Consider the following 13688-nt stretch of genomic DNA (forward strand, 5'->3'; position numbering starts at 1 on the left):
GCTATAGCAGGCAGTGAGATGGAGGCTTCTCCACAGCTCCGGGGGCACAGCCATAACGGGAGCAGCGTGAGGGCTCCATGAAGCCCTGGCTGCCTCACTTCCCCCAGGGATGGGAAGGCTCCTGGCTCACTAGCACCAAGGCCAGAGGAAGTTTTCAGTTACATTAAGGGGGCAGACACCAACGGAGCTTTTAAACAAAGACCTGCTTTATTGAACATCCACGGAGGAGAACAACAATATGGAAGTCTTGTCCAGCACTGCAAACAAGGCCCGGGATGGTCTCGTACAATCAGTCTCCTGCCACTGACTGGAGTCTGCTGCACTTATCAGATGCCTTTTCATGGCTATTTTCCATTTTGGCAATCCGGGATCCAAACTGCATGGCTCTCTTGGGCAAAACGGTGGAGGCTGTGAGACCAAGCTCCTTAGCTGCCAGACGCAGAAGGAATTTCTCACCAATTCCTCGTGGCAGAGCCAAATTTGCTTTTTCTGAAATGGGCAGAGAGTTCAGAAAGGAGACAACATCTTCATCAAGGAAGGGAAACCTAGAAAGAGAATATAATGAAAAACTATTATGTCAACAGGTGTTGAGATAGATAAATCCACGTGTAATGGAGGGGACAGAAACTCAGTTCAGAATTATATTGGTCCTTGAAAACAACTATTTTCCAAAGAAAAGCTATTCAGAGATAGTGCTAAATTGCTGAGGGGAAAAAATGCTGTGCCATTTTGGGGAATGGGAGAAAATGACCACATGCTCATGTGCAACCTCACTTAAGCAACTGGAAATTTTAAAAGTCTCCCTCAGGAAAAAGAATTTTAAGTAGAAAAAAATGACAAAAATCCTGGGGTTGGTTTATTTTTACATGCTACTTTCCATCAAAAATAAAGGAAAGAGAAAACAGAAAGCATTGTGTAGAACATAACATTTTCAAGATCAGAGGCTCTTAAAATGTTAAGCTACTATAAAACAGAATAGCAATTTCCACAGTTCAAGTAATAAAATCTTTATACTGGAAATTCTGTGGTATCACTCCTGACAGGAAAAAATATATTTGCCGAAGGAAAAACTCCTTGGATTGGAAAAGACTACTGCCATTGGCTATTACCTGAATATTTCATGTTTTATGTAAATTTATAAATCAACAGGTTACTTCCCTCTCCCCACAAAAAGCTATATAGAGCAGGGGTGGCCAGCCTGTGGCTCTGGAGCCACATGCGGCTCTTTAGAAGTAAATATGCATCTCCTTGAATCTTTGCACAAGCAGATAGTGACCAGCTTCCAAACAGAAACTGGTCATTGTGTGCTTGTGCGAAGATTCAAGGAGATCCATATTAACTTCTGAAGAGACACATGTAGCTCTGGAGCCACAGGTTGGTCACCCCTGATACAGACGGCACATCTACACAATATGCTACAGTGCCACAGCATCTGTTGGCAAAAACCATGATGCCACTGGTACATCTCTGGAGCAAAGTTACAGTCCCTTGTTATAGGATGTTGCTACAGCAACATAGCAGTTAAAAATAATGGTGCATGGCCAGTATGGTGCAGTATGGGCTGTTACTGTGCTGTCATTTACTACTTCCAAAAGGAAGTACTAAATAACGATGCAGTAACAAAGGCACTGTACTGCCATGTGTAGACGCACCCATTTTGTACTAAATCACAAATTCATATGATTGGTGTCCTACAAGCAGATTTACAGTTTATATATAGAAAGATATTCTGCATTAGATGTCTGCACTGGGAAAACACCTACACATCTCAACTCAAATGCTGGACTTATGAGGTGGAACAAACAGACACGGAGGTGGATTTTTCATTTTGGGATGGGTGAACGGAAGAGGGAGGGAAAATTCAAGAGAGATTACTCAATCCAAGATATACATAACTAATGGCCAGAAACCCCACAGGATGCACCCAGCAGAATAGCAGCAATTGCATATACAAAAATAAGGAGCTTATACACTGAAATCCTGCAGCCTTCCTAACGACAGGGATACATTCTACTTTCAAAAGTCAATGCTTCTGATACAAAATCAGATTATTTACAATAAATGATGCCTTTACAATGACTATTAATTTAAGTTTTCCTGCTGTACTTTCAGTTTGAACTTTGCCGGAGTTCAGTAAGAGCTGTGAAAAGTGTATGCCTGAGCTTAACTCCAGCTACATACATCCACAGACAGACACATCATTATACAAACCCAAGAGGAAAATTTGAGGGGTAACGTACTTTTGTTTGTATACAAATGTGTCTACACACAGTGCTAAATTTTTTTTTTTAATGTGAAAACTATTTGGATTTATACATTCTTGTGCAGTGAAAAATGGACTTCAGAGTTGGAACATTTTGATTCATGATAGAACAGAGCTACCTTGCTTCTTTTCCATGATCTCCAATAATCCTGTCATCTCGGCCAAGATTTCTAGAGGAAATACGGCTCAGTTCCATTCCTAGTTCTTTAATCAGACCCTCTAAACCATATTTTTTAAAACAAACACGATGTCGGGAATAGCCTGCAAGCTGCTCATCTGCTCCAATTCCTGTAAGCACAACCTACAAAACAGCATAAAAAGATGTCTCTTAATATTTACTTAGAAGTCTTAAAGGGGAAAATGGTCAGAGATTGCAAATATTTATCCATAAGATAATATGAATATGAACCTAATACTAATCTTTTAACATGTAAGACTAAAATGATAGGATGTGCCTGGGTGTACCATCTACTTATAAAACAACATATCACTTACATTGAATCATTGGGAGCCTTTAAAGTTAAATAGGTGTCTGATGAGATCTGAAAAGTACACAAATGTATCAAATTGTTCTGAATATTCTACCATTATGTACAACTATTACACTGCAGCACATCAGTATTGTATATCTTGAACTAACTTGCTTCTGATGGTGGCCTGTCTAGTTCAGAAATCTGTTAAGTGGTCACTTGTCGGACACTATTTTCATGTCAGGTATGCACTGATCTACTGCAAATATACTGTAGTTTGCTATTCAGTTCCAGAGAATGTAGGTATCTTATGTTTCTTTCTAGCTCTTGAAACTGAAATGCATATTTACGAATAAAACCATAAACCAAAGAACCCTATACCTTTGCAGAACTTTTATATGGCTTCAGATCTCCCTGGTTAGTAATAAAACCTTCTCCTCTGGAAGCAAACCAAACTGCACAGCCAATGCTGTCATCCAAAACAGTATCCAACGGATAAACTAAATGGCTTATGTGCTGCTGTCTCATTCTTTTCAATTCCTCAAGTGTAACATTAATCTCCACAAAATTCCAAGTTCTTGAAGGATTAATCATCTCCAGTTCTTTCAGTCCAGCCCTGCCAGTGATTCGGTCAGGAACACTGAAGCAAGACAAGCTATTGCTCGTTTCGATATCAAGTTCTTTAAAGTGTTCCTGACAGGCAAGCAATTCAAGTTGATTTTTCTGATTTTCATGTTTTTTGCTGGCACCCTTGGATTTTGTACATTCTTTACTCATGAAGGCTACGTTGAGCAGATCAATCGGTTCCTCCAAAGGAATATGTCGATCAGTTAGAACCGCAATAAGCATAGAATCAATACCACCAGAAAAGAGTACTGCAACATGTGCTTTCCTAGCAGATACACTATGATTTTCTCTCTTTAGCTGATCAGTTCCTCTAAACAGACATAAAACACGTCTCTTTACTGCTTCACTTAAAACATCTATGAGCTGATGGACCAATTTTTTCTTGTGATCTTCTGCAAGAAATCTCTGAAGGTTTTCTACAGAAACTGAATCGCTGTAAAAATTAGTGCAATGACATTCAGTTTTAATTTCAGGAATTGTTCTATTTAAAGGAGTAACTGGTGCTACTAAGCAGAATTTTGGTTCACTCATTGCAAGAGAGATGTAGGTTGGCAAATCTTTTGAAATCTGATCCAGGCCATCCTTGAGTGTTTCTTCTGTTGCACTCTCTTGGAATCTGTATTTCCAAGGATACAATATTAAAGTTAAAGATTTAGTTGCAGCACAGGCCTTGAGATCAATTCTGAATATTCCAGATACTGGGACTTCTTGCCATTGATTGTCAGATCCAGAAAGAGCACTTACAGAACTGAGACAAAGAGCCTTTTCAAGCCCATTATTAAATTGCCACAGCAAGCTACGGCGACCAAAATAATCCCTACCAAACCACAAGGAGTGTGTGGATGCCTGGTAATACATAAAAGACCATGGGCCCTGAACAGATGAAAAGAGTGACAAAATGTCAGATTCATTATTGCATGACGTGAGGTGATGAAACATAATTTTAGTGTCATTCTCTGTGGTTCCCACATGAATTCCATTGAAGACTTCTCCATTCCAAAGAAACACATTGTTATTGGTGTCTTCCAGAGGCTGGGGAGTTGTCAGTCCCCTCAGGTGAAGCACGTGGCCAGAAAATAAACATTGATAAGAGAGATCAGACTCAGTCTTTATCAGCTGTTGGCTGCAGTTCGGCCCTCTTCTTCTAAGGCTGCATAACAAATCTTCTTTAAAGAAGTCACCAATGGTATGTTGAATAGAGAAGCTTATGACACAACAAATGCCACACATTGCCAAACAGAATTTAAAGCAGCTATTTCTTGATTTTAGACTTCTCTGAATTTTCTATCTCCTGATGTGCTTTCTTCAGCTCATCTAGTTTGTCTGCATAAATGGAAAAAAGGAAATAAGTGAACAATGAAAATCCCTTCAATAACATTAGATAAACATTGTGGAATAATGGCTTGAAAGAATACCTGATAAATCAGCAACTACAGCTATTAGTCTAATCCATGCAAACATAAAGATACACAACTTTTAAAATCGTATGCTGAAATGTGTCTAAATAGCAACAAATTAATAATGTGCCACACACTGGTATGATGACATAAAACAGTCTTCTGCAACATTTTCCCATTAAGTGATACTTACATTTTAATTTATGTGAAAAAACGCACTGCTAATATCAGAACTTGAATTCGCAACATCACAGGAATTCCCTTCACAGGACTAGGCACATTCTAATAGGAATGTAAATATCATTAAAAAAATTACCTGCTTAACCTCTTCCACTTACATCGGTTAAACAGTTAACCAATAGCTCATGTCCAGTTTAGTGACATCCAGCAATAATGGCCCTGCCCCCAGCCCCAGGCCCTTGTCTTCAGTTTGTGCCTATGCTTGAGCAGCAGGTGCAGCTGAGCCACTAGGGGGCACTGTTGCAGCCCTAACTCCCCGGGGATCCCTTCTGCATTGCCCTGCTGTACCACCACTCCTCTCACCCCATGAGGAGTCAGTGGCAATCTCTTAGATGCAGCACTGCTTACACCAGCTGCCGTGGTGCCTCCCAAAGCTTAGCCAGCTGTGCACTCAACCCTTACTCAGTGCTGGACCAGACCCTATGTGGTCCCAGTGCTATGGGCGGGAGGGGGAAGGATGTAATGCACCTGGTGGAAGCTGCCACACTGGAGTCAGACCTCCTCTTCCACCAGAGTGAGCTGGGGAGGGCCTGGCTTGGCAGCACGGAGGAGCCTTCCAAGACCCCACCACTCCAGGGGGACCAGGCAGACTCACCATGGGGCCAGAAGTCTTGCTGCTGCAGTGGAAAAGCCCTGCTTGACTCCATGGGGACCCAGCACATCCCTCTCTCCCTCCCCATGGTGGTGGGAACCAGGCATAGGAAAGGTCCACAGCCCCAGCTTCATCCTCTGCCCATGGGGGCAAAGGGAACATATGGCTCTGCAGCTGGGCAGCATCCCCTAGTGGGTCAGCTGCACCTGCCACCTCCTGTCTCCAGCTGCCTGCCAGTGGCCTAGGGCCCACGCAGCACTGGGAGCAAGGCAAAGACAAGAGGGACTGGGGTTGTTCCTGCTGGAGGTCACTAAATCGTAAGCAGTATAAATATAATTGTCATTTAACCATTTACATCCCTATATTCTAACATAACCAAAAATACCAGCTTGATACAGTAGTTCAGGGGTTGTCAACTGGAAGTACGCGTATCCCTAGGGGTACCTGGAAAGGTCCTAGGGGGTACACAGAGGTGGGCAGGGATGAGGTGCTACCACCCACCACCCTGCGCTGCTGCCTCCTTACGGGGGTGGGGGAGGCTCGCAAGCAGCTACCACCACACACTACTTTCCCATGGCTGGTCTCACGTGCGGCTCTGTGGGCTGCTGATGGGCAGCACACAACTGGCCGTATGCGAGGCCCATCAGCAGCCCCTGGAACTGCACATGTGACCAGCCATGGAAAAGCAGGGCAGTGACAGTGGCTGCCGGTCCCACCCTCCCCTCCATGTCCAGCTGCTGCTATCAGAGGGGATAAACTTCTTAAAAAAGGTTGAAAACCCCTGCACTACCTAATTTGTTAAGAACTTACTTTTGCATTGAGATAGTGTTTCTGTTCTGTCTGCAAGAAAGAATATGTTGCTATTGGGTTGCTGCCGATACACTTTCTGCAAAATAAGAAAAAAAATTTATGTTACCAAATGAGAGGCTTCTTGGCCAGCCACAACATAGGAAAACTAGCTTCACCCCATGAGAAACACCCTTATTGCAAGACTCAGTACTGCAAGTTCTAATGCTACCAATGGCAGAAGCTTGACGAATTACTAAGAGAATGATTTTATGATTGAAATCATTATGACAGTGAGATTTTAAATTCTTCTTCCCCATCCAAGAATTGCATGACATTTAAAAAAAATGTATATACATAAACTGAAAGTAAAAGTGTTTATGAATACTTACAAGCAATGCAAATCATTGTAAACAAAAAATCAGACACAACTAACTACTTAAAATACTGACTTCAAAAGAAAAATTACTTATATCCATAATTTCTCCATTTTAAATGGCAAGTATCCCTCTAGTGAGTATATTAAAAGTCACTCAACTAAGAACAGGTGCATGTGATGCACAAGAAGTCAATTCAATTAAATATCATGCTATCACATATCATGTAACATGTAGTAGAGCATGATAAAATGCTGAAGCTCTTAATCAAAACTTCTCCGGAAATTCAGATTATCTAAAAAAAAATCCAGAATTTGGACCAACTTAAATGGTATGTACCAGGTGTGTTCAACGCACAGCCTGCAGGCCAGGCCAGGTCTGGCTTAAGAAACTCTTGCAGTGCATGGGGTTGAGGCCAGGTGCTGGATCATGTCTGTGTACCAACCCCATGTTGGATCTGACCTGTGGACCAATCCCACTCACCAGATACAGCCCCTACCTGCACTACTCATCCTACCTCCAGAGCCAGAATGCTTGGGCACCACGGGTGTCAAACTCATCTGGCCCTGTGGGCTGAATGAGTGGAACAAGACTGGTCTATGGTCCAGATAAGGCATGCTGGATCCAGCACATGTCCTGGAGTAGGTGCCGCATGCTTTGCATGTCCCAGGGCAGCTGGTCCAGGACTATGCTGCAGGCAGCACCTGCTCCAGGCCTCTGCTGCACACTGTGCCTGCTCCAACCACTCCGGATCCACACTGCATGCTAAGCCTATTTCAGTTCAGGCCTACTACATGCTGGATCCAACACATGTTCTGGAGCAGCTGGAGAGGACACAACATGCATCACAGCACCTGTGCCTGCCACTCTAGGACTGCACTGCATATACCAGAAGCTCTGGGCATGTGCTGTCCACTCCAGGACAGCAGAGCCCATACCTGGCTGTTTCAGGACATATGCTGGATCCAGAAGAGAAGATACATGGTTGCAGTGTAGCTGGAGTAGGCACTTCATGTTGTGTGCAGGGGCATGCGATGTGTGCCACATACTGCTTGCAGGTCAACATCAAGTCCCTTGGGCAGCACCGAGGGCCAGATAATAGGGCTCTCGAGCCAGAAGTGCCCCAGAGGCTGTAACTTTAAACATCAGTGGTATATACCACTAGGCCTGTCTTTTGACAAGTTGCATTCAAAGTGTTCACTTAGTATACAAAACCAATTCTGAGGGGAAGAGAAAGAGGAGAATAGGCACAAAGGCTCAAATCCAAATATGTTAAAGGGCTCTGTTTCCCACTGAAATCAATGGGAATTTAAGCATCTAGATTGATACCTGTGTAACTTAAGTGAAGGGAGCGCGTTACTTTGTTCTGGCAGGTCTTACGCTGCTGAAATAGATGAGATCAACTCATGAAAAACAAATCACTTTGGGAAGTTCACTGGAGTCAATATCTAAACACTGTCATAAAAAAAGACACTCATACCACGTATCTGCTATTTTTCAGTGTCTGCTTTCTCAAGGTTTGCTATTCACTTTGCTAGTACTCACTCTGTTCTTCTTCAAGTTAGAAAGCTCATCAACTACAATTTTCTGTTCCTTAATCTGAAAAAGAAAGAAAGAAACAAAAAATCTATCCAGAGTTTACTTATGAAAAATCAGTGCCATATATTTTTCTGTTAGCCACTGCCCTCGGTTTCAGATAGATGAACTATTCTCGTGGCTTACTTTGGGTTAGACATTAGAAACGTGATGGAAAGAAGAATAAGAAAAGTGAATTCAGTGGGACTGACAAACAATTAAAAAAATAGGGTTGACAGTTAAATGCACTTAATGTACACAATTAACGCAAAACAAATTGATGTGTTCATTTTCGTAACAAGTATTAATTGCACATTTAATTTAATTAATTTGTTTTGACCAAGGGTGGGTAAAATACGGCCCACCCTGCACCCTCTCTAGACTTGGCCCAGCAGAATATACCAGAGCAGACCAGCTGGAACATGCATACACAACCCTGACCCCAGCCCACCCATGCCTGCTCTGGACTCACCTGCCCATGGTGAGCAGTGACAGCAGCCAGGCACAAGCTGCTGCTCAGTGCAGGAGAACAGTGGCCCCTCCCCCTCGCCACTGCTGGGCCCTTCTTGCTGCAGTCACCTGGAGCTTGTGCGGAGGCTGTCCTGTGGCTCCTCTCCACCACCATCACTGCCGCCTCTGGGCCACACAGCAGGGCAGTGGGGGCAGTGCAGAGGAGCTGCAGGGCAGCTCAGGTGTGGGCTCGGCGGCTGCAGCAAGAAGGGTCTAGCAGCAGCAAGGCAACTTTTCCCCTGCACTGAGCCTAGCCACCGCCGCTGCTGCTCAGCATGGGCAGGCAAGTCTGAAGCAGGCACAGGGTGGGCCAGGGTCAGGGCAGGGTGCGCAGGTTCTGACTGGTCTCCTCCGGCCGGCACAAGTCTGGAGTGGGTGCAGGGTCAGGGCTAGAGCTGTGCACTGTTGATGGTGGCAGGGGAGGAGCCATAGAGTGTATCGGCTCTGGGCTGTTGGGTGGGGGGTGCTGACTATTGTTTAATTGTGTAATCACAATTGTGATTAATTGCAACTATTTTTTAAAATCTTTATAAAATCTTAATTGTGATTAATGATTTTATCATTTGTCAGCCCTAAAAAAATTAATCACATGTAATTGTCTAGAATTTAGACATAAAAAACAGCTCATTGATATACAGCCTATATATTTTGGGGCACATTGCTGATTGAAACAGAAGTACGTTTTGCAAAAATTAATTTGACCTGAAACTAGAAATAAAAAAGGATCTGAACTATTCATAAATAGATGTCTTGGAAAGGAATTTGTATATAACATGAACCTTTTTTCTACAATTGTCTGTGATCACTACACAGCCTGATTCCTGAATTGTACATTTCTCCCATTGAAGACTACTTTTTTTGTCCAGAAAAATAAAGACGTAGTGATAAAAATATAATAAAAATGTAAGGATTTTTGAAAAATAAGCACCTCATAAACTATGCAATGACACTTATTCTTCATCCATGACATGTCACACACATTGTCCAAAATAATAAATGATAATTCCATACATTTTAAGGTCAGTTGGGGTTGGATCTTTCCATTCATGAATTTTGCACTGAGGTCTGAAACCAGGGGTGGGCAATTATTTTGGCTGGAGAGCAACTTTAGGATTTTGGTGAGCTGATGCAGGTGGGGATGCGGGGCCTGGCCTTGGGCCCATCTGTCCCACACTCACTGCCGGGGGTACCAGGCAGAGCAGGCAGGCAGGGCCTCCATGAAGACCAGCCAGAACCACCCCCAGACAGGGCACACTCAGCTAGTGGATAGGATGGGACTGCAGGTGGGCAGGAAGTGGTGATTAGATGCAGGACAGGTGGGAAGGAGCTGGGATCACAGGGCCGTGACAAAGTGGAGCTGAGGTAGAGCTGCAATGCGTGCCCTGCACAGCCCTATGATGTAGGGAGCAGATCATGGCTGTGCCCCATGCCCAAGCCCCACCATCCTGGCCCTGGCCCCCACCTGCTTGTCCTACTTCCACATGCCACTTCCCAGCAGTGGACTTTGAGTTGTTGAAGCCCTGGGAAAGTCATGTGGGGCCCCCTTAGAGGCTTAATTTTGATGACCTATATGCAAGTCAGGCATTTTCAATTTCATTTTGCCCTATCTATGAAATTTCAAAGTATCTTAATACATTATTGATAACACAAATATTCAATGTAATTAATTTTTATTGTTATAAAGTGTGGGGTCCTGGACGGTTGCCTGGTTTGCTGTTGCCTAAGGCTGCTAGTGCGCTTCCTACGTGCCTGTCCCACCACCACCCTGCCAAGTGCATGCTGCCCCAGGGGCCCACGGCAGTCCCTGCCGAGACCCTGCCCACCCGGTCTGGTGCTGGGGACTGCTCAGGAATTTCACCAAACTCAAGAGCGCAAGGTCGAAGCAGGTTGCACTCGGGGCAGGCAGGAAGCTGCTTTCGGGGAGCTTTTTCTTCCAGGAAAAGAAAAGGAAAGATCTGCTTTCCTTCTGCCTGCTTGCGCTGGGTCCGGGAGGAACATTCATTCCTTTCTCGGACACACCTCCAGGGCGGTGGCGACCGGCAAGGCCCTGCTCGGGCAGGGCCGTGGCGCCGCTCCCGCCGCGCTCGTGTCCACTTCGCGCAGCCGAGGGGCCGCTCCCGCCTTCTCCGCGCCCCGCACCATCCACTACGGCCGCTCTCGCGCGGGGGGCGTCGCGTCATGTCATGCCCCGCCCCACCCGACCTTTCCGTTCAGCTCCTCCTTGCGGCGCAGTCGGGCCTCCTCCTCGTCCCTGCGCGGCGCCCGGCCCGACATCCCAAACACCAGGCGCGCAGCGCCTTTTCCCTGCGGCGGCACCTCCGCTCCGCTTAGCCTCAGATTCCCCCAGCTCAGCTTGCGCTCCCCACCCACGCGGCAGGGTGATTGCGCACGCGTCCGCTCTCCGCGCATGCTCACTAACAGCACTGAAGCCTCTGGTTGGGCTCGGCCCAAGGGAAGGGAGCACAGAGCATGCGCAATAATAAACAGTGAAGGTGCCGCTTGAACTTTGCCCCATCTTATAGCTGTAACTGGCTGCGTGGGGTGCGCATGCGTTGTGGCTGTGGGGGGAGGGGAGGTGCGAAGGCCTGTGTGAGACCAGTAATGGGTGTGGCTGCAGGAGAGCGAGGAGTGCCCCTGCTGCTGCACTTACCTTGCGGGTCCTGTAAAAGTCACTGCCCTCTGGCAGATGTCCCCATAAAAACTGAGGGGGCAGGAGAGGACCCCGCATCTCCGGGCCTTTCCTATTCCGCTGAGGAAGCTGTGCCCTTTTGCACTCTGCGTGTCACAGTACGGACCAGGGGTGCGCAACCTCTGGCCCATGGCCCAAATTCAGCCCGTGAAGTCCACAGGGTTCTTCTTGGTTTGGAAGATTCGACAGTGGCAGTTAATGAGGTAATAAAGCCACTCTTCCCTGCCCCCAAAATCCCAAAGCCCCCCACAGCTGGGCTGCCACCCTCCGCCCAGACAGCCAGTATTGCCATCTCATGATTTTTGGCATTGTTCTTAAAGTGTACACTTTAGAAATATGAAAAACTTAGTTCTTTCTTTCACACACACACACACACTTGACCTGAAATACAAAGGGAGCTTAAACAGTCATAAATAGATGCCTTGGAAAGGAATTTGTATATAACATTAACCTTTTTTTCTGCAATTGTCTGTGATCATTATTGTGCATCCACAGCCTGATTCCTGAATTGTGCATTTCTTGCATTGGAGACAACTTTTTTTTGTCCAGAAAAATAAAGACAAAATGTAAAGATTTTTAGAAAAGTAAACCTCCCATTATGTGTGTGTATGTGTATATATGTGTGTGTGTGTATATATATATATATGTGTGTGTATATATATATATATATAGAAAGAGCTAAGTTTTTCATATTCCAAAGCCTACTTTAAGAACAATGCCAAAAATCATGAGAGTTGGCAACACTGCACCACCAAACTGGAGCCAGGTTATGAGCCAATCAGTGGCAAGGGGTGAGGCCACAGGAAGGGCAGCCTTCTCAGCTAGTCAGTGGCAAGGGATGGGGCTGCTGGGGACCCTTGGCCAATCAGTTGGGTGGGGTCTTGCCACAATAGGTTTGCCAAATCACCCATCTACCACCCCCATTTAGGTAGGTCTTTAGCTATGTGAGTGTGATCTGAAGTCTGTCCTGCTTCACAAAGCAACAAGAATGTGAAGTTCCAATTGCAGACTGTTTTGTATAAGGCAAGAACACCTCTGTTTTTCTTTCAATTTTCAAATCGTTTGTGATATTTATAGAAAAATATTTTGCCTATAGAGAACAGAAGTATAGAGAAGCTGTGGAGTGCTCCACCCCCTGCTGGCCTGGATTGGTCCCACCACCTTTTTGAATAAGAGTGTGATTGCACCTTACAGATAACATCTGCTAACTTTGAGGAATAGTAATTGGTGTTAAAGTTAGCATGTGTGACAAACACATGAGGGTTAATACCCCCTGTAACACAGACTGGCTAGCCTCAGACTCCCCCCATGGAGCGTGCGCGCCATGTGCCTAAGCACCAAAAGGTTAATACCCCGTGTAACATGGACCGCCATGCCCTGTCCTGCCCTTACAGGGCTGGTGAGCAGGGAGGTCCCTAGTAGCCAAGTTGGTTCAGTGCCTACCCAGCTCCCCTACTGTCTGGGGCAGTGTAGACCACACAGATCAGGAGCCCACCAGCCCACAGAGCCTGCATAAGGCCTGCCAGTATCGCCTGCCTGGACTACCCTCTGGTCAGCCTGTATCAGGTCTGCTGCCCCCCTTGCAGCCCACATAAGGCCCACTGGTACTCTGCCAGTTCAGATTGGGCCCACCATCCCCTGCCAGCCTGGATCAAGCCTGCCACTGTCTGGGATCAGGTCAGCTGCATCCCCTGCTGGTCTGGATTGGTCCCACCACCAGTCCAGATCAGACCCACTGTCCCCCTACCAGCCTGGATTGGACCAGCAGTCCCTCCTGCCCCTTCCCCCCCCCATACACTGCTGCCCAAGATTGGGCCCACCACCCGCTGTCCCAAAGGGGAAAAAGGGAACTGGTCTTGGGCCTATGATGCAGTCAAACATGACTGCAAGGCAAACTGCTCAAACCCAGTTAGAAATAATCCTTGCTGAAAGAGGATTAACTCTGAGCTGCTCAAAGGGCCCTTAGCTCATGTTTTTTGCCCTAATGTGTAGACATTCCTGTTTCAAGAGCTCATAACACGCACGTAAGGTAACGTATAACAACACCCTGTGTAACATTTTTGTGCTCAGATTACTTTATCAAGGTCAATGATGACTGGGATGATGAAATTGATAAAGGAAGACTGACACAAATTTATTTATACTCTTTGTGGTTTAATATT

At 45.6% G+C, this 13688-nt stretch overlaps 2 protein-coding genes across 2 annotated transcripts; both read right to left on the reverse strand.

Moving 5' to 3' along the window:
- Positions 1 to 184: 184 nt before the first annotated feature.
- On the reverse strand, positions 185 to 4590 carry ASNSD1 (asparagine synthetase domain containing 1). Its single transcript, XM_090045250.1, has 3 exons — positions 3115 to 4590; positions 2383 to 2564; positions 185 to 545 (listed from the first exon to the last, which is right to left on the reverse strand). Exons 1-3 carry the CDS (start codon positions 4588 to 4590, stop codon positions 290 to 292), a joined length of 1914 nt encoding a protein of 637 aa, XP_089901376.1. The 3' UTR covers positions 185 to 289.
- On the reverse strand, positions 4545 to 11242 carry ASDURF (ASNSD1 upstream open reading frame). Its single transcript, XM_090045258.1, has 4 exons — positions 11040 to 11242; positions 8298 to 8351; positions 6400 to 6475; positions 4545 to 4683 (listed from the first exon to the last, which is right to left on the reverse strand). Exons 1-4 carry the CDS (start codon positions 11109 to 11111, stop codon positions 4613 to 4615), a joined length of 273 nt encoding a protein of 90 aa, XP_089901384.1. The 5' UTR covers positions 11112 to 11242; the 3' UTR covers positions 4545 to 4612.
- Positions 11243 to 13688: the final 2446 nt, after the last annotated feature.

This window comes from Crocodylus siamensis, chromosome 4, assembly GCF_052110815.1.
Source record: "Crocodylus siamensis isolate JL-2025a chromosome 4, ASM5211081v1, whole genome shotgun sequence".
Classification (NCBI taxonomy): Eukaryota; Metazoa; Chordata; order Crocodylia; family Crocodylidae; genus Crocodylus; species Crocodylus siamensis.

Bases quoted from the DNA above. Each gene is read 5' to 3' on its own strand.
- ASNSD1 (XM_090045250.1), bottom strand. From the start codon at position 4,590: ATGTGTGGCATTTGTTGTGTCATAAGCTTCTCTATTCAACATACCATT. The intron at 2,565-3,114 runs GTATAGGGTTCT...GCTGTTTTGTAG, and splicing joins CATATAAAAGTTCTGCAAAG to GTTGTGCTTACAGGAATTGG. The intron at 546-2,382 runs GTAGCTCTGTTC...TTCTCTTTCTAG, and splicing joins GATCATGGAAAAGAAGCAAG to GTTTCCCTTCCTTGATGAAG.
- ASDURF (XM_090045258.1), bottom strand. From the start codon at position 11,111: ATGTCGGGCCGGGCGCCGCGCAGGGACGAGGAGGAGGCCCGACTGCGC. The intron at 6,476-8,297 runs GTGAGTACTAGC...CTTATTTTGCAG, and splicing joins CTAACTTGAAGAAGAACAGA to AAAGTGTATCGGCAGCAACC. The intron at 4,684-6,399 runs GTAAGTTCTTAA...CCATTTATGCAG, and splicing joins AACACTATCTCAATGCAAAA to ACAAACTAGATGAGCTGAAG.